We start from the raw sequence: 25825 nt of genomic DNA, 5'->3' as shown, positions 1-25825 counted from the left end.
AGAACATTGGCCAATCGCTACACGCGTAATAAATGTGCATTGTCGCCATTCATTCGCGCCATTCTTTTTCGCCGAGCATAATATTATTGTACTAAAATTACTGTTTAAAGTCATGGCGAAGGTTAATATAGTTAATGTTGTTGTTCTTGATAATCCTTCACCTTTTCTCAACCCGTTTCAGTTTGAAATAACATTTGAAGCTTTGGAGGACCTCAGTGAAGGTAGATAATGTTGTTGTTTTTTCTTTTTATGAAATTTCAGAAATTTTATTTCTAGTTTTATTTTATAAAAGTAGATTTCCATTTATTGTGCAACTGTTTAATGTTGGAAACTTTTTTAAAAATTTATTTGCTTATATAACTGACTATAATACTGTATATCGGTGTAAATTTAAAAATACCGTCAAAATCATTCAGAAGGGAAAATGATTTTTTGTATTAAATCTGCTTTTGTCTCAATTCATTTGCCCTAATTTTAAATTACGTATCTTAATTCATTAATCTTATATTTTTTTTCATTTTCATGTTTTGTTAGGTGGTAACAGGGGGGTGAAATGACTGGTTGACATCAGACATAAATTTAGCAGACTGGTGAAAATGCCCCATTGGGCTGAATTCGGGTCAGCTCGGCCCTTAAACGTACTCGGGGGGCCCCCGAGTCAGCTCGGCCCTATTCCAACTCAGCACAGGTCAACTTGGCCCACTTTTCAATTATTAATATTTAGGTTTGTGTTATCACTATTTATTGTAAATATTGTAATTATCTATAATACACGGATTGGCAGTTTCCGAACTAGCAGCAGACAGGCTTTTCTTATCAGTAGAATTGCGAGTAAAGATAACCGATTGCGTATCTCACTGTATTTCTGACTTGTGGTAGGTTTAACCGTAAATTTAAATACTTTCAGTGTCAAACAATGTGTTGAAATATACAAAATCGGACATTTAATCGCCCAAAACTAGCGATTTAAATACGGCTAAATTTGCATTCTTTTGCAAGCGAAGAGAAACTAAGGGAAACAACTCTTGTTTTTTCACTCGATTTACCTCGGTTATTTATGTAGTTCATAAAGGGACTGTCAATTGGTGGAGACAGAGAGAGTTTATAAATATAACAAAGAACAAACAGTGCTTTATATTATATTTATTGTTACAAAATTATAATACAAACAAGTGAAGAGGCAGAACGAGACAAAATCAGGATATACTAGTACATGTATTAATCATGTTCAACATATTTTATTTACACAAAAATACAAATTAGTAACCTCAACATGACATTTATATAATAATAAGATATTTCTTATTATTCATTTACCTTAACAACATGCAAAGCAAAGTTAATACGTTATATATATTTTTGTGAAGTGGGCCGAGTTGACCCGTGCCGAGTTGGTATAGGGCCGAGATAACTCTTTTCCATTGGGCTCATAGGTGTTTGGCGCGTTGATTGGTCAATACTGTGGCCAGGCGCCCTTTTCTAGGTCTGACCACTCGGGGAATTAGCTTTAAATCTTAACTTCACAATTGCTTTTGAAATTTATATAACAACAAACTTTAATGTCCACATTCAGTTTCTTTTATTCCATATGATTTGCTAAATCTTTTACACCAGTCCACCTTATTATTAATTAACTATTATCTTTTACAATATCAAATTAAATCCTTTTGTTCACTTCTAATCTTTCTACTCAATGTATTTTCTTTTCTTGTCCTAACCTTCTTAACCTAGACTTAAACCTAAACTGACCTAACTTTCCCCCCAAATCTGTATGTCCAAAATTCTATCCAAAACAAAGTATCTGCCCCCTTTTTGAATTTATCCAATCAAATAATATATTTCTTATCTTTAATCTGTCTATCATAATTAATATTACATTATCACATGTGCATTTGACCATCTTCTAAGTTTTTACATCAAAGGATTTCACACCTAAGTGATATTGCTTTGAGAAGCTGAAGGAAGCAGACCAAAACTAATTTCAGTCTATCCCCCTCAGCTTTCCAAAGAACCAAAATATGTTATTAGATCACATATTAGCATAATATTAGGTTGATCATAAACATAAAACAAAATATTGCCTGGCTACATTATCTCGCCACCCAGCTAAGTTTGCTCTGTCAAACTTTATACATAAACATATAAACATATCAATGAACATTTAACAATCAGACAAGTAATAAACAAATTAAAATCACTACTAAGCAATTTACATATAAATATACAGATAAGGTGGACTGGAAAACTTCAATGTTTCAAAGTATATAAAACACAATTTAAAATGCAATACAATGTATATAATAATTATGCAATCAACACAGTTAACAGTGTAATTATAGGAAATAGTATGCTCTTTTTAAAGTCTTGATATTCTTAATTAACCAAAGGAAATCTTTATATAATTATGTTCATAATTTCCATATAAATCCATTTTTCTGATATAATGTCACCACAAAACTTCCATTTATTTCCATTTCATTTTAGTTCTTTTTGTCTGGTAAACACTTACTTTGATTGTTTGATTTTAGTCTTATTTCCTTTGCATAAAGATAATTGTATTTACAGTTAAACACACATGTTTTTCACATTTTCACTTCAACACTGTCATTTCACTGTCATCTTTGTCATTGTAATCAATTAAAACACTTAAATCACTCATATCATTTTTCAATCACATATTGCATAAACTTATGATGATTCAACCATATTTTTCAATCATGTCATCGCAATATACTTAATTCAATTAAACATTAAACATACAAACTTCTGTATTTACCCACAAAGCATTTTGTAAACTTAATTTATGACTGTAAAGCTTGAAAGATGTGAAAAATAGCAAACATAAAACAAAATATTGCCCGGCTAAAAATTTTTAATGTATTTTCTTTTCTTGTCCTAACCTTCTTAACCTAGACTTAAACCTAAACTGACCTAACTTTCCCCCCCAATCTGTATGTCCAAAATTCTATCCAAAACAAAGTATCTGCCCCCTTTTTGAATTTATCCAATCAAATAATATATTTCTTATCTTTAATCTGTCTATCATAATTAATAAAACATTATCACATGTGCATTTGACCATCTTCTAAGTTTTTACATCAAAGGATTTCACACCTAAGTGATATTGCTTTGAGAAGCTGAAGGAAGCAGACCAAAACTAATTTCAGTCTATCCCCCTCAGCTTTCCAAAGAACCAAAATATGTTATTAGATCACATATTAGCATAATATTAGGTTGATCATAAACATAAAACAAAATATTGCCTGGCTACAATACCCCCGGGCCCCCCTGACCCACTCTACAACCCTCCTACCTCTCAAAACCATATTTTGACAATTCTTTGACACTGAACATTACACTTTGAAGTTTTCTCTGAAAACTGAATGAAATGTATACTGACAGGTGATGCATATGTAACATACTTTTTAAGGACTTCAAAAATTATGTGTTATATAAACACTAAAAAGGGGAAATAAATTACAAAAGTGACAGTAGCTAAATATTTTTTTTTCTGTTTATGTCAAATATTATTCTCAATAAACAAAGTTTAAAAGAAATATCTATTTCTTTTCTAGAAATATGATTTTTTATGACATAAGCCCGGTCGGGCAATTTCACCAGCCTGTTAAGATCTGATGCATAGAAACATCTTCATTAGTAATGATTGGTAAGGATTTGAAAGAAATTGCATATCCTATGAAAGATTAATGCAAGATAAACATGCTAACACTAACTGAATTTAAATTTGTAACCTTACATAGGAGATATATGTCCTTTTAAATGTCTCCACTTAGGCAGCAATTGCAGTGCGATACTCACTAAGTACATTGTATATATTGCACTATGTTGGAAACGTAAATCAGCATTCTGACCAATATCTGAGTGATTTTTGAAACTGGTGATTAAAAAAGTTTGGTGATTAAAAAATGTATTTTTCCTTGCATTGCACATAATTATTTTGACCCGAAATTCTTTATTTTCTATAAAAAACAGAATTGTTTCCAGCAGAGAATGGCCTTTGTATGTGCAAAGGAGAAGATTTCTGTAGATTTGACAATGTGGGCACTCTGACTGATATGATTAAGTGCAGTGTTATTTATCAGTGTTTTTTTTCACTTTTGGGGGAAGGAGGTCGGTGCCCTTTGGAGGGGGAAAAATGCAATAGGAGGGGGAATTTTATTTGTTTACTCATTTTATTAATTTATATTGTTTTCTTTGCGATGGAAAAGGGGAGCAACTCTTGCAACACAAGTTTAAAATACATCTCTTTTTCTTAATATACGGATCTAAAATATCGATACGTCGCATGTTAAACTTGTTGGGACGCCGGGAGTAGCTCCCCTTACCTACCAGAGAACGATTTGTAAACAACCTTGCTTAACAGTTACTCTTATTAAATAAAACATTTTTTTTGGCAGTTAGTTGCAAAAAAAATGATATTAATTGCAGGCAAATTTGGGCTGCCATGTAGGGGGAAATTTAGGCTTTGAGGGGAGGGAAAACATACTATTTTGAGGGGGGAATGGGGCCGAATTTTGCCGAATATTTTGGTGAAAAAAACACTGTTTATGATGAATTCAGTCTTCTTTTCCCTGTAACCTTCAGATTTGGAGTGGAAAATCATATATGTTGGAGCTGCAGAAAGTGAAGAATTTGACCAAACTTTAGAAACAATACTTGTAGGCCCAGTGCCAGGTGGTAGACATAAGTTTGTGTTTCAGGTATTGTTGATTTTTGATTCCATAATCATATATAGTCTATGTATATTGTAATAACCAAAATTCAAATTACTAAAATATATATCCTAGTCCTACCATATCAAGGGCCTCACTGCAGGCTTCTTGCATAACATACATTTCATCATTTTGAAGTCTCAACAATTTTCTTTTTTAAATTGATTACTGTTAATGATCATTAGAAGTCAAGGGCAACATCATTGACTACTTGTTAAATATTACATGGAAACGTAGATGGTTGAATGCTATATACAAGTTTATTGTCTTATTATTTCAGGCTACACCTCCTGATACTAGTAAAATACCACTTCAAGATGCTGTTGGGGTGACAGTTGTTTTGTTAACATGTTCATATAGAAATAAAGAGTTCATAAGAGTGGGTTACTATGTAAATAATGAGTATGATGAACCTGAGATGAAAGAAGTACCACCAACTGTTCCACAATATGACAAGGTGGGTATTAAATTAATAATCACTACTGTGTTTGCAGTAGTAAAAATTGTCTTTCATTAAAAATAAAAGGGTATGTGACAGAATGTATACTGTTGACTAATCATTTTTGTGATGATATCAGAATATTTGAGCCGTGTCACGACAAAACCAACATAATGTGTTTGCGACCAGCATGGATCCAGACCAGCCTGCGCAGTCTGATCAGCATCCATGCTGTTCGCTTACAAACCGTATAACAAGTAGAGAAACTGATAGCGAACAGCATGGATCCTGATCAGACTGCGCGAATGCGCAGGCTTGTCTGGATCCATGCTGGTTGCAAACCCATTATGTTGGTTTTGTCGTGACACGGCTCATTTACTGTTGACTACTTTCATCATTTTTACGCTGAAATCAGATTTAATAATGTTTGTTTTGATTATTTTTATGCAAAAATCATATACATGTAAGCTTTTAATGCACAGTTCTATAAAAAGCAAGGCAAGTCTGTTACATAAATTCAGAATAATAAGGATAATACAGTGCAACTTCTGCAGAACAACACTCATATGGTAGACAGGGAATTTGGTAATTGCGGAAAGGTGTTGCTCAAACCATGTAAAATTGTGGGAAATAATGATGTTGTTGTAAATAGGTATATTGCTGTACAGAGAATCGCTCTGTAGTGGTTGCACTGTATGAGAATAATTGTTGTTATGAACATTATATTCGTTTCGTTCAAAGCCTTGATAATGGCTGTGTTGTCACGTCAGTATTCCAGTATATTTCTATTTAAGTTATTAAGTAAGGTATGTTATATGTTGATGTTTCACTTCAGAAAGTAGGTTTGGTAACTTCTGCTTTTAAATGACTTGAATAATTATAGTTCTACAACCTGTTGCCATGAACTCAAAAACAATATTTGAAGAAGATTGCAAGAACTAATTTTTGCTGTATATTTAAAACAGGGCCTCACAGGCTATAGATACTTTTGCCCCATTTATTTTATGTACATATACAGTAGTACTAGGTGGAATGAATCATAAGTAATGCTGTTATGTTTGAATTGTTTAATTTCAGTTGATGAGAAACATTTTAGCCACAAATCCTCGTGTTACAAGATTTAAAATAGATTGGGATGACAATCAGAGTACACCTGTTGAAAATGGTGAAAATGTACCTCCAACACATAACCTGGAATCAGAATCAAACCAAATGGTGCCGTCCGGATCTCATGCACTTGACGAGATGAAATCCCAGCAAGTGGTTCCAGAATTAAATGGAGGTGGTGGTATGGATATTGATGACACCAGTGTTAGTATGTCGTGAAAATATGACACAGTGTTATCAATTGTGTAAATGGGTTTTAAAAAAGAACGGCTATAGACATGACATAAGGCGAACTTACTTAATATTCTGTGTTATGTCAAGTAGCTGTTCTTAACAGAAGGGCTTATCAGTGGGTAATGATTGTTTTGTAGTGATTTACAAAAGAATGGGAAAAATAGATCTCAAAAATTTGTGAATGTTTGTTTACATCAGAAAAAAAAGTTAAAAGACATGGCAAAAAGGCCCTTGTAGATGAAATATTTGTGAAGGAATTGGCATTAAGATATACTTGTTACTTCTTTAAAATTTATATTGCCAGTCCATTTTTTTTAATTTTCTGAAACATTGGTTTAACTAAAACTAATGAATGCTGGTAAAAAGTCATTTCTCATTCTAAATCACAGTAACGGGGTTGAGGTGCAAAGTCTCTGTGACTGGAAAGTAAACCTATATAAGCTTACTAATTTCAAATCTGCATCATACAGCTGTGGGTTGGAATCCCACCAGCAACTTTTAATTCTTTCATGTGAGGAAGCTATACAGTAAGCATATGGAAGGTCCGTGGTTCTACTGAGATATCTTCATGTTCCTTAAATACTGCATGGAGGGGCACCTGAGGTCCTCCCATCATGAGTAATGTTGGGTTGTCCATATGTAAACTTTACAGTGTTTGTTTGCATATTTACCCCATTAAAAAGATGACCTTTATGTAGCTTTGAAGTGAATGACATAAGCTACGTACTAATATTTAGTGTTAGTTTATCAGTTTATGAACTTTATTGTATTTATTCACCTATTGTTAGATACTTAATAAGACAGGGTTTTCTTTTTTATTAACATGGGCCGTATATAGCTTTGACTGTTATAATACTTCTTCAGTTCATTCTGACATGTAATAATGAGCAAACACTCTGACAGAGGAGAATTATTGTCATGTTATATTTGAAACATCTTTATGTTGTTGATATTATTATTATTATAGTAATTAGCATCAGAAACAGTAGATTATAGAAGAACATTTGTGTAGCTTTAAAGACAAGTTCTTTTTATCTCGTTTTATAACTATAACTTTGATTTAGGTCTCTTTTTTGTGTCTGTTTTGTTTATTCCTTGAACCATTAGTTTAGCCCTTCACTTTATCATATGTTTTATTTATTTACCTATGAAATGTAATGACCAGTTTGTGTAAAAAATACTGGTCTGACGAGATAATATAGTGTATCACTTTTTGATTAATTTTGAACTAGCAACTGATAGGAAAGGTTGATGTACTTGTTGATGATACTAAAATAGCTTGAACTATGTTTTAGATAAGTTTCTGTAACATTTTATGTGAATGATACTGTTTCCAATGTGCGTTATGTCGATATTGAAGGTTTGTTTTGTTTTCATAAACAATAAATGAATATCTGGGCCATTGACAAATTTTCCTCAATAATATTTAATTTTGCTCAAGAAATAAAGAATTGGCTACAGCAAGTCAGCCCTGGTGTAAATGTACCTATAATTTAGTTTGATTAGATTTGTGGAAGTATGTGTAATATCAATTGTATTGCACATTATTATTAAAAAAAGAAAGATTTGGATTTTTTTTTTATTAAAACTGTCACCTTTGTGAAGAACTCTTGGATTAAGAGGTCAAAATTTGATTTCTGAGAAGCAAATGAAAATGTTTTCGTGCAATAATCTTTCTAAATAGTGGATACCACTCTTTAATACTGAATCCCTGCATCATATATGCTAAAGTCTTGTAGAGTAAAGTGTATTTGTGTTATCATTTATTTAATATTGAGATTAGAAGAAAAATCATGTTCATATTTTCATTTATCATATATCAGAAATAGAAAATGTAGTTTCTTGAAAGCTGTCTTGTATGTAGTGTTTCATGTCAAACTTGATTATCTTATTACAGGCTTTTATATTTCCATATTTATAGTGATGATATCAAATATTCTTATCTTCTCTGATTGTTTATCCATGAAATTCAAAGATAAGAATAGATCAAAGAACTTGACAAGAGTCAAACTAGTAAAATTGGTATTCTTTTTAAAAATAAGTTTTGCAGGCCACTTTGGCTTCATGGCTTAAAATTTGAGTTAATTTTAAGCATAAAAATGATACTTTGATTTTACAAAGTTAAGTAAAGATTTGATTTAAACAAAGATTGCCATAAAAGCTTGTGATCATTTTTCTAAAAGAGTCATACATGCAGATACATTCAGTTGGGGTATTTCAGTGATTTTAGTATAATTCTGGGGAAAAACTTTTCTACTTGTGATTATGGTATATCTTTGTGTTTATCATATATAATTATATTTGGATTAACTGGCAAATGGCAATGGGAAATACATAACTGTCTTGAATGGACTGTCTGTTGTGGGATATAAAATGTAATAATTCTACCAGTAATAATTAAGTAAGAACTTGACAATTTAGATGTAAGTGCTAGGAATTTATATTGTTTCTACTTTTCCAAAGAAAGTTGGAATGCTGTTTTTAGCTGTCAAGTCACCATCCTTTGATGTCACTGATATTTTTGTTTCATTATTAATTTTAAAAGTTTTCATATTTCCTTCTAGTGCTCTGTTATATTGTTGTACAGTCATGTTTTGGTATTTACTTTGATGAGGTAGAAATATTTCACCAAAACAGACTAGGTATTTAAAAAATAGATTTTATATTTTGACTTACAACCTTGATTTACTTTAACCAAATAAAGTAAATTGAAAAAAAAAAGATTTGTTGTTTATTTATTATGTGAATATTTGATGAAGATAGTTGATTTGATTATTCTCCCCAAAGCGAAAACATACAGTAGTCTCTTTGTCCGTCTGTCCGCATTTTCTTGTCTGGGACATAACTGAAAGTACAAGAGGTATTTACAAGGAATTTTGTAGATATGTATATCTCTGTGATTAGAAGTGCAGTGCACAAGAACCGTAACTCTGTCTTGCCTAAATTTGGAGTTATTGCCCTTATCAATTTTTGTCTGGGACATAACTGAAACTACAAGAGATATCCACAAGAAACTACTTATATGTGTCCAAAACCTATTCGGTAAGCATTAGCCGGTTCACCCAGATCTTGTTTTCGGCAAGTTACTTGCCGTTTTAACAAGGTGTATAGCCTCTGTAGCTAGTCTTGACATAGAATCATTTTCCCATTTACCATTGCAGTTCAAATCACATCAAGACTCTGAATTTGGGTTATTAAGACAAGACTGTAGAGTTCACAGCTGTGCTTAAAGTTGCTTCACATCCCAGTGTTAGATAATTCAGGTGTCATACCAACGAGTTATGTTAAAATTATGATGACTCATTTTAGTGAGAAAAGTTAGGACATCTCTTGTTTTAGTAAATGTTATGGCGGTATGTGTTCATCGCCTTTAATTAACGAAATTTAAATATGATGGTATCAAACCTCTTGTGGTGAAAATATCTAAAAACTTAAACTATCAACAGATCTGTATATTCTAATATTGTGAAGCTATAAAGCAGGATAAATATTAGTCAAAATATTTTGACTGTCAAAGCTTATTTCTGAGATAGTTTTTGTTTTTGGGAGAATCTTGCTTCTAGAGGGGAGATATTGCCCATACCCAAAATAGCACAATATTGAACAATATCAATTTGTTGTTATAAATGTATATATTCAGGTGGCTACTAAACGCGATCTGGCCTTTTATAACTAAAACGTTCTAGTTACTTCATCTACTGAACAAGTCCTTCAAACAAAGAATACCGAAACTGTATGTAAACAGGATTTACTGTCTAAATGGGCGAATAGTGTAATGCCTCATGCAGCGCAAAACCACAAATATTTTAAACATCTTTCATAACCATGATAACATTGGCTACCCGTGGCCATGGGGCTATTACATCATACTGAAAGGCGGTTAAAGTTATTTAGATTTCTAAAAGCCGACCAGATTAAGTGACTGTTTTATCCAAACACCAGGATTACAGTATAAAAAGGAGCGCGACACTTGTAATCTCGACATTATGGGTTCGATTCCCGCGCTGACCAACTGAAATTACTAATAATCAGTCTTTCGGATGAGACTTTAAATCGAGGTCAATTGTATGAGTGTTTAAATATTTGGCACGTTAACGAACGAGGAGAAGCTCCTTGAATGGAAGCATCTTTCTGTATCTGTATCTTGCACTATCCTCCAAAAATCTTAAGTGACTTATATTAATTCTTCTGGAGGACTCAATCATAATATGGTTATAAATAAACTCAAATACACCGCACGAAAATTTCTACTTTCAGTTACTATCAGTTACACAAAAGCCAGGAGAAGAGCTAAGAAGATGAAATAAATCTTGATTTTCTCTAGTTATATTAAATCATTTACTTTGAAATTTGTCATAAAGATTCTTTACATTACTAATAATATACCTCTTAAAATGACTTGTTTGTCACCTATAAATCATGTTTTTTGTTGTCTGCTACAAATTTAAAGTTCCCTCTTACTGATTTATATTTCAGATCATTATTATCCCGGGTATGTGTTACTGTCCCGCGAACAGGCCATAAATCTGATAAAACAAGATTTTCAAAATGATTTATTTTCAATTAAGATCTGCCGCTAGACAGTTATTGTTTTCCTGTAATCTAATTAGTTCTGTTTCAAACGGTTCCAATATTTCAACACAAGGTTTCCCGTAGATAAAATACTGTAATAAATTTCCCAGAGGGGTTAAGGAAACCTCACATTTATAAACAATTACCAGATACTAGTATTTAGTTGAAGTCAGAAATGATGTACATATAGGTTCAATAAATATAGTAATTAGTTCATGCCAACAAAATTTAGGAGGGAAAATCGCGATTTGAAATCACACGAGCCGGCAAATTTGGGTAGTATTGTGGTTTTTAAACCTGTTTCATTTTTCTATTCATTAAAAAAACAGTAGATAATCCTTTTTGGTAATATTTCCTTTTCAAAAGGTTGACCATAACTTAAGCCTGTTACACGTTTTATATTTGTATTCTATTAACACAATTGATGGATTTAAAAATGTATCATTTTCTATACAAAAAAGTAACACAAAAGATGTGCCCGGTTTTTTATTCATAAACTCGACATGTCAAATTTTCTATTCATAAAGTGGACATAGCACGTCACTTATGTAAATAAACTGGAGCAAGACCTCCTTTTTCATCACAGGTGTCTGGTTAGTAAGTCGGTCAACTTTAAGAAACTTAAAAACTAAACCTCAGTCTTAAGCTATGACCATTGAAGTACATATTTTGTATTACGGTAACAGGTCGGTGAAATATGCTGTGATGTACATGTAAATAAATTATGCTTTAAATATTCTGGCTGTACAAATTATTCTTCGAATTTGAAAAAAAAAACAAAAACACATAAAAAATCCTAATGAGAGAAAGTGGTACGTACGCTACTTGAAATAGCAGACATTCTAATTTATCCCGGATTCATGCGTTTTAAATGACATGGACATCGGATTAACTATATTACAACTTTCAAGAATTGACCATTAGATTTTGCAAACAACATTTTACCGTTTCTAAATTTCAAAGGCACATTTATCCTCAGAAATGATTTTTCTCTTTCAGAAAGGACACACGCACACAAGTACAGATGTTTTATAATGTAATAATGGATTTAGAAAATATGGAATAAAATGGTGCTGAATCTGTTAAATTTTATTTGGTTAAGGAAGCATGTATTAAAAGTCGGAAGATACTAAATCTCTATTACTTTTATAATTGCCCAAACACAGAAACAGCATAAAATGACCCAGCTATATGACCAATGAGTAATATTTTGAAAACTGTAACAAGACACAAACATAAACTGAACAAAAAAGAAACTTCCCCTGTTTTAAGCGTATATATAATGTTATTTGAAAAAAATCAAATTGTCAAATGAGCTACATATATTCGGGCGAACGATTATATGTGAGATAAAAACAAATTTTAACTCCATTTTAATTCGTTTTGCAGAAGAAACCAACTGAACGCGATTTTCACGTGCATGCACTCGTGTATATTTCATGAAACATTTCAGTGTAATTTTATTGACTTTCATGTTAACAAAAAAAGACATTGACATTTTTTTTCTTCAGTTTTCTTTATTTTTGATATGCCTTTGAAATTTACGCGAACGTTAAAGATCCTGTATGTTGTAATTACGGTTGTAACCACACTTAAGTGAAATTTTATATAATTATGTAGATATAATTATGCTTCTAAAAACAATTTTCAAACATTTAAGAATATGTAAAATATGTAGTGCAAATATTTGTCCACATTATATGTAATCATAAAAATATATGAATTCATTTCTTATTGAAAAACATATATAGAAAATAAATTTCTTATAACCTCCCTTTATTAACATGAAATGTAAATTCGGTAATATCTTCACAAATAAAGCTTTTTGGAACTTACAAAATTGATAAATCTTCATTTGAGCATTATATTTATGATATAAAACCATAAAAAAATGAGTTTTAGGATCTTTAATCATGTATGTTGTAAATAAGAATTTAACCACACTAAAGTGAATTTTTATATATGTATATATTTATGTTTCTAAAACAATTTTCAAACATCAAAGAATATGTAAAAATATGTACTTCAAATATTTTTCCACATTATATGTTATCATTAAAATATATGCATTCATTTCTCATTGAAAGAATTTGACTAAGACTTCATAAAAAATAAATTTCTAATTGCCTCCCTTAAACATGAAATGTAAATTCGGTAATACCTTTACAAATAATGCTTTTTGTAACTTAAATATTGATAAATTTTCATTTGAGCATTATATTTTTGATATAAAACCATAAAAATGGGTCAAAGACAGAAAAGGCCGGGTTGCATATGTATACAAAATATCATGAGGCTGTGATGTTACTTAAATTTTCTACCACTGTCTGACCATTGATGTTGAAAAGTTAACTTAGTTGGTAAACCTGAAAAGAATGAGCATCAGACCTGAAATGGAATCCCACAATATTGGACCACAGTCATGTAAATGCTGTGAACCACATATCAAGAGGCTGTGGTAAGTAGTTGCTGAGAAAACTGTTACGAAAATTTCCTACTATCTATTGATCATTAATTATGTCAAAATTTAATGTTGAAAATTTAACTAAGTCGGCAAACAGGAAGTGGATGAGCGACAGACCTGAAATCGAATCCCACAGTATGGGGGCCATGTGTTGATGCTGTATACCAAATATCAAGAGGCTGTGATAAGTAGTTGCTGAGAAAACTGTTACGAAAATTTGATTTCCTACTATTGACCATTAATGTTGAAAATTTAACTAAGTCGGCAAACAGGAAGTAGATGAGCGACAGACCTTAAAACGAATCCCAAAGTATGGGACCATGTGTTGATGCTGTATACCAAATATCAAAAGGCTATGATTAGTAGTTGCTGAGAAAACTGTTACGAAAATTTCCTACTATTGACCATTAATGTTGAAAATTTAACTAAGTCGGCAAACAGGAAGTAGATAAGCGACAGACCTGAAATCGAATCCCACAGTATGGGACCATGTGTTGATGCTGTATACCAAATATCAAAAGGCTATGATTAGTAGTTGCTGAGAAAACTGTTACGAAAATTTCCTACTATCTATTGATCATTAATTATGTCAAACTTTAATGTTGAAAATTTAACTAAGTCGGCAAACAGGAAGTAGATGAGCGACAGACCTGAAATCGAATCCCACAGTATGGGACCATGTGTTGATGCTGTATACCACATATCAAGAGGCTGTGATAATGGGTTGCTGAGAAAACTGTTACGAAAATTTCCTACTATTGACCATTAATGTTGAAAATTTAACTAAGTTGGCAAACAGGAAGTAGATAAGCGACAGACCTGAAATTGAATCCCACAGTATGGGACCATGTGTTGATCCTGTATACCAAATATCAAAAGGCTATGATTAGTAGTTGCTGAGAAAACTGTTACGAAAATTTCCTACTATCTATTGATCATTAATTATGTCAAAATTTAATGTTGAAAATTTAACTAAGTCGGCAAACAGGAAGTGGATGAGCGACAGACCTGAAATCGAATCCCACAGTATGGGACCATGTGTTGATGCTGTATACCAAATATCAAAAGGCTATGATAAGTAGTTGCTGAGAAAACTGTTACGAAAATTTCCTACTATTGACCATTAATGTTGAAAATTTAACTAAGTCTGCAAACAGGAAGTAGATGAGCGACAGACCTGAAATTGAATCCCACAGTATGGGACCATGTGTTGATGCTGTATACCAAATATCAAGAGGCTGTGATAAGTAGTTGCTGAGAAAACTGTTACGAAAATTTCCTACTATTGACCATTAATGTTGAAAATTTAACTAAGTCGGCAAACAGGAAGTAGATGAGCGACAGACCTGAAATCAAATCCCACAGTATGGGACCATGTGTTGATGCTGTATACCAAATATCAAAAGGCTGTGATAAGTAGTTGCTGAGAAAACTGTTACGAAAGTTTTTTCCCCGCCCGCCGCCCGCCCGCCGCCCAACATTCACCATACTATAACCCGGGTTTGCACCAGTGCAACCCGGCCAAAAATGAGTTTCAGGATCTTTAATGTTGGTTTAACAATGACTGTCGTCGCTTTGAATATTGGATGTTCTACTCGTGCTATTCGATCCTTAGGCAACAGGGCGTACAGAAGATCGACCACGTAGTCGACGTCCTCGCATCACGACGCGTGCCCAAGACCGCTATATTCAAAATACCTACCTGCGCAATAGCTTCCAAACTGCCACAGCACTGCTGCTGACACCCCTGGTACACATAACAACTGTATATCTGCACAAACTGTGCCAATCGCTTCTGCGAGGGTGGGCTACATTGACGTCATACCATACGTTCGTTGTGTTTTGAGGAAATCGTGTTTATTGTTCACGTACACACCAACGCTGGCGTAGACAACAATGGGATAGTGTTCTTTAAATTTCTCTGACGTGTCAAGGTTTTCCATTCACCAAGCTGAGGGTTCGAGTATACCGTAGGAGAAATGAACGTTTTGCTGACTGCTGCGTACTTGAAAGAGATCGTTGAGGGAGTTGGGGTTCTGTCTTGACCTGGGCAGACATTGCACATGGCTTTCGCACTAGTCTCGTCGTTATCAAAGGGACTTTGAATGCCCAACGATACCGAGCTGAAATTCTAACGAGGCATGTTATCCCACAGTTTCAAAATAATATCAGTATCACTCTTTTTCAACATGATCATGCCACAAGCCATACAGCTAGCGACACTGTTTCATGAATGGGGGTCCACTTTCAAATAGTGTCGAATTTATGAATCATTAAAATGCTCGCTTTTTCAATAGAAAATACTACATTTATAATGACGTAATAAAGAATGTCGATATTCTGAATAGAAATCTCAACATCATTAAAATGTTGTTTTTTTTTCAATAGAAAATACATGTACTACATTTATAATGACATCAAATAGATGTCGTTTTTCTGAATAGAAAACTCAACATTAATTTATTGCTAGTTTTTTCAATAGAAAATGTTACATTTATAAAAGTGTCGATTTTCTGAATACAAAACTGTACATCCTGTGGTTTACAACTATTTAATGAGGTAGAGTTATTGCAGTCAGCATTACAACTGTTGACCTTTCTACTGATAAACTATTTATAAACAGACTTCTCTCAAAAATATTTACAACCAATTATTTGCCAGGCATTCATCTTATTTTTACTATTCTATAAAATCCTAGCTTAATATTTTACAAAATTGTCCATCATATAAAATTTGTACCATTGCATATTTTCTACCATGGCGGAATTCGAAGAACATGTTCAAGTTAATGAATTCGGGCTCGTTGTTACATTGAACATAACAAATGTTACGCCATATTAAAGTGACAGCATTAATTACACAACTCTTTCGACAGGAACAATAAACATAAACCAGTTATTGAAAATTGCGAAAACTGTGAACAATAAAAATGTGAAATAAAGATGTTCGTGAAGTTGGCAGCCTATAGTAGCCTAACAGCCTGAAGTTCACAGCCTAACAGCCTACAAAAAATAAGGATAGTAGAAACAAGAAAACCGTCGGAAATGAGCGGTAGCACTATAAATTTTAGCTTGGTAAAAAAACTGGTACATTGTGTATATATGTGTGCAAAGCGGTTATCAATTTGTTAATATAAAAAGATACTGGACACCACCAGGAACTGTCAATATTCATCCAACAAAACAAGGACAGATATTGTCTTTTGACATGTATAACAAAATGGAAGTCTTATTTAATGATATCAATGTACATGTATGCATACCTAACTTTAATTAATTTCAACCTTGTTACATGCAATTAGACCATGCAAATGTTTTAGGGGCATTAACTTGTTCTGTTTGTAACACAACAAGGTGCAATTAAAAAGACCATGAAAATGTAATGTAAAACCGAATCTTACTTTGTTTATGTTGTCTTTATTACAATAAAATGTATTAAAATAACAATGGTTTTATTGTATAATATATTGTATGTTTTTTTTTTTATTTGATCATTCATCAATATGTTACATGTAATCTAAGGATTGCTTACCGCGTGGGTTCAAACTCTGTCAGGGGCAAGCCGTTGTTTCCTTCATTGCTTAGTACTGGTTGGTTCCAGGAACGGATTCGAGAGTGTTTCAATAAGCTTATAGCTTCCAACACAATCGAACTAAAATAAATTTGTATAAACCAATATGTTACATGAAAGTCAGTATATGTATCTAGAAATTATATGGTATGATATTAAAAATCCAGTCTCATATTCTGGACCATTAACATTATACCGTTATGTTATAAAAGAAGGCAAGCACGTCATTAGTCTAAAGACAATTAAACAATGGCTTAGTGACCAAGATGCATACAGTCTTAGAAAAAGAGTCCTAAGGAAGTTCAAAAGAGGCCATGATATAGTAAACGGTATTGATTTACGTTAGGACATTCACCACGCTTCTTGTGAAAACATAGCAAAGTGTAATTCCTGTTTGCGGTTTTTGTATTTTCTGATCGCAGATCAGTAAATACAATGCTGACATTCAATGTCTGACACAGAATTTTCACGACAAACCTAACAACAAGTTGTTCTCAAAACAGCTTAAAACTAGCGATGTAAAAGAAAGAAATAATTTCATTTTGTTACAAGTATCCAACAAATTACAACGCATTCAAAGTTTAAAAGTAGCGTTGGCTTATAGAAATGTCAATAAATGCAGAATCACAAATTACGCGGATGAATATCATTTAAATCAATGAATGCTATTTTTAGCGATTCCGATTACCGAATACTGCAGAGCGTAGTACACAAATAAATCTGACTGTGAGTAGTTGAATATATACATGTCGGACTGTTTTAGCAAGAAGATTTTCGCTAAACTATTTACATCAGTGTTAAACAACAGGTTTATTGTGAACAAAATACCTCGAAATTAATAAGGATTACAATTCTAAATTTAATATTATATGATTTTATTCAGGTCTTCTTCGTATGACTTCTCCGTGGTGCAGGGGTAACGCGCTCGTTTAGGGAGTGAGAGGTCTGGGGTTCAAATCCCAGTCAAGGCACCTAACTTTTAAGTGTCTTTTTTAAGGAAGTAGCCACGATATGCAATGATAAAGTTTGGCTGTCATAAAAAAATGAACATAAATGATTTTTGATGCAACTCTAGTCATGCAAAATTCCGTATGTATCAAACTTAAAATGTTATAGTAAAAAATTCTAAACCTCGGTGCCCTGTAAGATGAATGATAGTATATAACAATAACAACTTTTACAAGAAAATACATACAGATATACAGTACGATTTAGATTGCAAAGATCAGAAAATACCACAGAGCTTGCAGCCCTTTGATTACATTATAGCTCGTGGCTACATTATGGCACGCAAAGAAAGAAGTATGAATATAAAAAAAAACTTAATCTCTTCTGATAGCTAAAAATGAATGACTTACCTTTCATATTTATTAAAATATATCATAAAACCAATGATAGGCGTGATATTCAATAAAAGTAAAGAGTTCTACATCAACCTACACGTAATCATAATAAAACAAAACAAATACAACTTTTTATTTAGGTTTGGTTTACGCCGCACCAGTACTGTAAAGGTCATATATCGACACTGGTGGACCTGAGGTGCCCTTCTGTAATTTATTTCTATTACGTACGCACCCTGAGTAGAACCAGTGACATTTCGTACATTAGCTTGAAACCCCGCCGGGATACGAATTCACAGCGGTGAGGTGCAAGTGGTTTGAAGACAACGACCTTAGCCACTCGATCACGGACGCCAACTAAAACCTTGGTACGGCCAGGTTCTACTTTTTTTCCTATGTACAGCAAGTGGCCTAAAATAATGATGTTAGAATCTTGAAAACCTTACTTTATGGAAACATAGATACGCCATCACTTATTAATAATCTTTCAATAAAAGTTTCGCGAAAGCCATGGAGGGTTTCACGAATACATAGCAATATTTCATGAAAGTAAGATACATATCTGGAAAACGTTGATACAAAGGTTGTTAAATACGAAAGGTTGCGCGACACGTCCAAATGTTTTTCACTAATCATTTACTATTCGAGAAAAATATCCATTTATGGGGAAATGCCCTGTCTGGATTATCTATTATTTTCAGGAATCTTCCCTTTATAAGTAGTGGCAGTTTTAAGATGTGTGAAGTTGGCGGCCTGGCGGCCTGGCGGCCTAGCGGCGTGAAGTTGGCGGCCCAGCGGCCTGGCGGCCTAGCGGCGTGAAGTTGGCGGCCCAGCGGCCTGGCGGCCTAGCGGCGTGAAGTTGGCGGCCCAGCGGCCTGGCGGCGTGAAGTTGGCGGCCCAGCGGCCTGGCGGCCTAGCAGCCAAAAATTTTAATGTTCTAGAAATGTTTTTTTAACAATAAAACGGCATTTAATGAAGTTTTAAAGATAATTATTCTTATTTAAACGATATATCTAAAGAAAAAATGACTTTCAGAGATTTTTTTTAATTTTGTCATTTTTGTGAAGTTGGCGGCCCAGCGGCCTGGCGGCCTAGCAGCCAAAAATTTTAATGTTGTAAAAATGTTTTTTTAACAATAAAACGGCATTTAATGAAGTTTTAAAGATAATTATTGTTATTTAAACGATATATCTAAAGAAAAAATCACTTTCAGAGATTTTTTTAAGTTTGTATTTTTGTGAAGTTGGCGGCCCAGCGGCCTGGCGGCCTAGCAGCCAAAAATTTTAATGTTGTAAAAATGTTTTTTTAACAATAAAACGGCACTTAATGAAGTTTTAAAGATAATTATTGTTATTTAAACGATATATCTAAAGAAAAAAATCACTTTCAGAGATTTTTTTAATTTTGTCATTTTTGTGAAGTTGGCGGCCCAGCGGCCTGGCGGCCTAGCAGCCAAAAATTTTAATGTTGTAAAAAATGTTTTTTTTAACAATAAAACGGCATTTAATGAAGTTTTAAAGATAATTATTCTTATTTAAACGATATATCTAAAGAAAAAATCACTTTCAGAGATTTTTTTAATTTTTGTCATTTTTGTGAAGTTGGCGGCCCAGCGGCCTGGCGGCCTAGCAGCCAAAAATTTTAATGTTGTAAAAATGTTTTTTTAACAATAAAACGGCTTTTAATGAAGTTTTAAAGATAATTATTGCTATTTTAAACGATATATCTAAAGAAAAAATCACTTTCAGAGATTTTTTTTAATTTTGTCATTTTTGTGAAGTTGGCGGCCCAGCGGCCTGGCGGCCTAGCAGCCAAAAATTTTAATGTTGTAAAAATGTTTTTTTAACAATAAAACGGCATTTAATGAAGTTTTAAAAGATAATTATTGTTATTTAAACGATATATCTAAAGAAAAAATCACTTTCAGAGATTTTTTTAATTTTGTCATTTTTGTGAAGTTGGCGGCCCAGCGGCCTGGCGGCCTAGCAGCCAAAAATTTTAATGTTCTAGAAATGTTTTTTTAACAATAAAACGGCTTTTAATGAAGTTTTAAAGATAATTATTGTTATTTAAACGATATATCTAAAGAAAAAATCACTTTCAGAGATTTTTTTAAGTTTGTCATTTTTGTGAAGTTGGCGGCCCAGCGGCCTGGCGGCCTAGCAGCCAAAAATTTTAATGTTGTAAAAATGTTTTTTTTAACAATAAAACGGCACTTAATGAAGTTTTAAAGATAATTATTGTTATTTAAACGATATATCTAAAGAAAAAATCACTTTCAGAGATTTTTTTAATTTTGTCATTTTTGTGAAGTTGGCGGCCCAGCGGCCTGGCGGCCTAGCAGCCAAAAATTTTAATGTTCAGCCAGGTTTTCGAAAGTTCAATTAACCAATCATGTAAGGTTTACATATCCCGTGCTCCTCCATGTACCGAAAACAGGTCACGTGCTCCTCCATGCCTCAAAAGTTAAACGCGTACCAATACCCTGCGGTCTCCAGACCGCAGGTTAAACGTAGCTTTCACGACGTGCGAATTTCACGACGACACAAACAGACGATAACTGTCAAAATGGATAGGCGATTTGTCTTTTTATCAGAGACATAAATGTACTACATGTTGATCAAAAGTCATGATTTTTTTTAATTTATTTATAAATTTTATTTATACTGTTTGTGAAATTCTTAAAGTCCGGGTTATTTTGCCTAGTAACATTAAATTAATATTGAATTTCATTAACAAAAATGGAATCACAACTCCTAAATCATCGGTAATCGGAATATTAAAAGAAGAGCATACACAAAATCCGTTTAGGGTTTGAGATATTTCACACACTGAACAAGTAAAATTATTATTTGAAAGCAAATAATAGTAAAAATGACAGCACAAAACAAGGGGATGAAAGGATTTAGATTCGGTATAATAGAACAAATAAAACATGGCCTTTCGTGGAGATTATGCACGTCTTTTTCTTTTCTTCCTATGTTGAAAATTCTGGTTGCTATGGCAACAAATAGTCTGAAAATATGGCAAATTTAATATAAGTCAGATATATATCTGTGATAACGTTTGTGTAGATGAGCTACGCAATTCGCTGGTCAGTGATTTCCAGCAAATATTACGAAAATTTTCAAACAACATTTTTTAATTATAATTATTTAGTAACATAATGGTCAAGTCTACTATAACGGTGTAAAACAGATATCATATTGTATTTATCATCTTTCAACTATATAAATAAAAAAACTACTAATTTGCCAACTGTCAACTTAACGCAGTAGGTAAGACTGTTAGTTAAATTTCTATTTGAATATCAATGCAAGGCATGTTCGATTCGCAAAAATTATTTCTGTATGAAGAATATTTTTATTGTGTTGTGTTATTTTTTTTATTTACTTCTCATTTCACTTTTTCTTTTGTTTTCAATGTACACAAGATAAAAAATATTATAATCTGTGTATTAAAATTATTAGATATTGTAACAAAACTACCTTGATATCCCAATTCATTTGCATATATCATAAAATTGATAAAATAAGGAAAGAAAAATGTTAGACAATTTCTTAGGCTCGAACTCGTGGTAAAATTTTAAGTCGTATCGTATACCAACAACTTTACCAAATTTGCCATAAAGTTGTTTTAAATGGTACTTCTTATCTTGTATTATATTCTCTTCTTCAAAAAAGCTGTTTTACCTTTATCCCGAGATGATAATTTGGTTCTAACGGTACTTGGGAAAGTCCATTAAAGGGTAAGTCTGCATATTATCGGAGATTGAAAGTGTCAACGACTATTATAGTATAATTTCTAATAAAAATGTGTACCATCGTAGTGGTTAAATTGGTAAATCAGGGTCACTGTAACTTCTTATGAAATGCACTCACAGGTTCGAAACCGACGCTCATACATGACATAGTGATGATGTTATTTTTGTTTTTTTTTTCTTTTTCTTTTGTCTGTCTTTTGTATGATCGTTTGAAAATATTTTGTTCTTCCCAATTTCTTTTTCTATTTTTTTTGTTATTTGTTTCTTGTTCCCCTCGTTTTAAAGCAAACTGCTACATGTCAAGTGATTAATTAATTAATTAAATTTAGCATTTTAAAAATTAAACTATTTTAAACGCACTACGATTACGAAATATTTATAACTTGAATATATGGATCAATATATAACATACTTAACTTCATTATATTGTTACATTTATGATGATGTCTAACTGTACACAAGTGCATATCAACCCGTGTCCAAAAAAACAACAACATTGAGGCATCAATGAGGGAATTCGGTAGTTTCATATAATAACCGGTTTATTTGTTATAAGTCGATATTACTAGTAATACATGTATCATACAAATACTGTACATCTTTTATGAATATTTCAACATTATATCGTTTACCATTTAAGTACATGTAGTAATTTTATATGATACCAGATCTTCAATATATGGATCCAAGTAAGTCATGTATGGAACCAGATGCTATTATATGAAACCGAATTATCAATATATTAAATCAATTTTACAATATATGAAACCAGTTTATCAATATATGTAACCGAAGTAGCAATATAAAAGTTGATTTTCACATTATATGATACCAATTCTTTAATATATGATACCAAAGTAGCAATATATTGAACCAAAATGTCATTATACTGACGGGACTTTTTTACAGGCTGTATTCTATCCTTGCACCGGTATTACAGTCCTTGTTTAAAGAACATCGTGCTTCACTGACTGCATACTGACTGCATACTATAAGGAAATATTTGAAATTAACGTCACATTCACTTAAAATGGGCTGGGCAGGCAAAACTTATCGTTATATATGTAGTTGTATGTCATAATTTAAGCTATTGAGTCGTACTGACCATTAACAAAAACATATTTAAAAAATAAGTTCATCTCGACCTTTACCTTTGATCAAAAATAGGCAGTGCCAGAAGGACACATCAAGGTTAATCTACTGACAAAGTTAAAAAATAACTTGTCAAATAATAATTGATTTCATGAAAAAGTTTATGCATTGTAATAACAGAACCCAGTGACCTCGGTCTTTGACTTGTTGACTTGAAAATAGGCTATTTTGGTTCCATATAATGACAATTGCTATCATAGAATGTAACATCAACTTATATACTAGCTGCTACTTTGGTTCGATACATTAATAAAATGGTTCCATATGTTGTAAAAATGACTTAATATAATGATAATTCGGTTTCATATAAGGGCATATTGAATATCTGGTATCATATAATGTGACAATCAACTTATATATTGATACTTCGGCTCCATACATTGATAAAATGGTTTCATATATTGTAAAAATGAATTAATATATTGATAATTCGGTTTCATATAAGGACACCTCGTTCCATATATTGTTACTTTGGTTCCATATATTGAATAATTTGTATCATATATTGTAATAACCAACTCATATATTGATACTTTGGTTCCATACATTGATAAAATGGTTTCATATATTGTAAAAATGAATAAATATATTGATAATTTGGTTTCATATAAGAACACCTTGTTCCATACGTTGTAACTTTGGTTCCACATATTGAATTATTGGAATCATATATTGTAATAACCAACTCATATATTGCTACTTTGGTTCCATACATTGATAAAATGGTTTCATATATTGTAAAAATGATTTAATATATTGATAATTTGGTTTCATAGAAGGACACCTGGTTTCATACATTGCTACTTTGGTTCCATATATTGAATAATTTGTATAACCAACTCATATATTGCTACTTTGGTTCCATTCATTTTTTCTTTAGATATATCGTTTAAATAACAATAATTATCTTTAAAACTTCATTAATTGCCGTTTTATTGTTAAAAAAACATTTTTACAACATTAAAATTTTTGGCTGCTAGGCCGCCAGGCCGCTGGGCCGCCAACTTCACAAAAATGACAAAATTAAAAAAATCTCTGAAAGTGATTTTTTCTTTAGATATATCGTTTAAATAACAATAATTATCTTTAAAACTTCATTAAAAGCCGTTTTATTGTTAAAAAAACATTTTTACAACATTAAAATTTTTGGCTGCTAGGCCGCCAGGCCGCTGGGCCGCCAACTTCACAAAAATGACAAAATTAAAAAAATCTCTGAAAGTGATTTTTTCTTTAGATATATCGTTTAAATAACAATAATTATCTTTAAAAGTTCATTAAATGCCGTTTTATTGTTAAAAAAACATTTTTACAACATTAAAATTTTTGGCTGCTAGGCCGCCAGGCCGCTGGGCCGCCAACTTCACAAAAATGACAAACTTAAAAAAATCTCTGAAAGTCATTTTTTCTTTAGATATATCGTTTAAATAACAATAATTATCTTTAAAACTTCATTAAATGCCGTTTTATTGTTAAAAAAACATTTTTACAACATTAAAATTTTTGGCTGCTAGGCCGCCAGGCCGCTGGGCCGCCAACTTCACAAAAATGACAAAATTAAAAAAATCTCTGAAAGTGATTTTTTTTTAGATATATCGTTTAAATAACAATAATTATCTTTAAAACTTCATTAAATGCCGTTTTATTGTTAAAAAAACATTTTTTACAACATTAAAATTTTTGGCTGCTAGGCCGCCAGGCCGCTGGGCCGCCAACTTCACAAAAATGACAAACTTAAAAAAATCTCTGAAGTCATTTTTTCTTTAGATATATCGTTTAAATAACATTAATTATCTTTAAAACTTCATTAAATGCCGTTTTATTGTTAAAAAAAACATTTTTACAACATTAAAATTTTTGGCTGCTAGGCCGCCAGGCCGCTGGGCCGCCAACTTCACAAAAATGACAAACTTAAAAAAATCTCTGAAAGTGATTTTTTCTTTAGATATATCGTTTAAATAACAATAATTATCTTTAAAACTTCATTAAATGCCGTTTTATTGTTAAAAAAACATTTTTACAACATTAAAATTTTTGGCTGCTAGGCCGCCAGGCCGCTGGGCCGCCAACTTCACAAAAATGACAAAATTAAAAAAAATCTCTGAAAGTCATTTTTTCTTTAGATATATCGTTTAAATAAGAATAATTATCTTTAAAACTTCATTAAATGCCGTTTTATTGTTAAAAAAACATTTCTAGAACATTAAAATTTTTGGCTGCTAGGCCGCCAGGCCGCTGGGCCGCCAACTTCACGCCGCCAGGCCGCCAGGCCGCCAGGCCGCCAACTTCACACATCTGCAGTTTTAAGCATTAAATAGAAATATTTCTCTTTAGGATCATTAACTACATGAACGTTTTTCTTGTTTTCTGATAAATTAATGTTAATTTCTCAAGAAAAACAACAATATTTTTAAAGAAAGTTTTTTTACGAAATTGTGAATTTAATGTTGT

The 25825-nt window shown here is 32.3% G+C and overlaps 1 protein-coding gene across 1 annotated transcript; it reads left to right on the top strand.

Moving 5' to 3' along the window:
• The first annotated feature begins 26 nt into the window (after nucleotides 1-26).
• Nucleotides 27-9234, top strand: LOC132760325 (histone chaperone asf1b-B-like). The gene is made up of 4 exons (XM_060752279.1): nucleotides 27-221; nucleotides 4606-4721; nucleotides 5014-5190; nucleotides 6250-9234. The coding sequence occupies exons 1-4, from the start codon at nucleotides 113-115 to the stop codon at nucleotides 6496-6498; spliced, it is 651 nt and encodes a 216-aa protein (XP_060608262.1). The 5' UTR covers nucleotides 27-112; the 3' UTR covers nucleotides 6499-9234.
• Nucleotides 9235-25825: the final 16591 nt, after the last annotated feature.

Source organism: Ruditapes philippinarum, unplaced genomic scaffold (assembly GCF_026571515.1).
Source record: "Ruditapes philippinarum isolate M1 unplaced genomic scaffold, ASM2657151v2 ctg32_1_1_1_1, whole genome shotgun sequence".
In the NCBI taxonomy this organism is placed as follows: Eukaryota; Metazoa; Mollusca; class Bivalvia; order Venerida; family Veneridae; genus Ruditapes; species Ruditapes philippinarum.
Note: the sequence above shows the minus strand (reverse complement) of the source record. Positions and strands in the feature narration are given on the sequence as shown.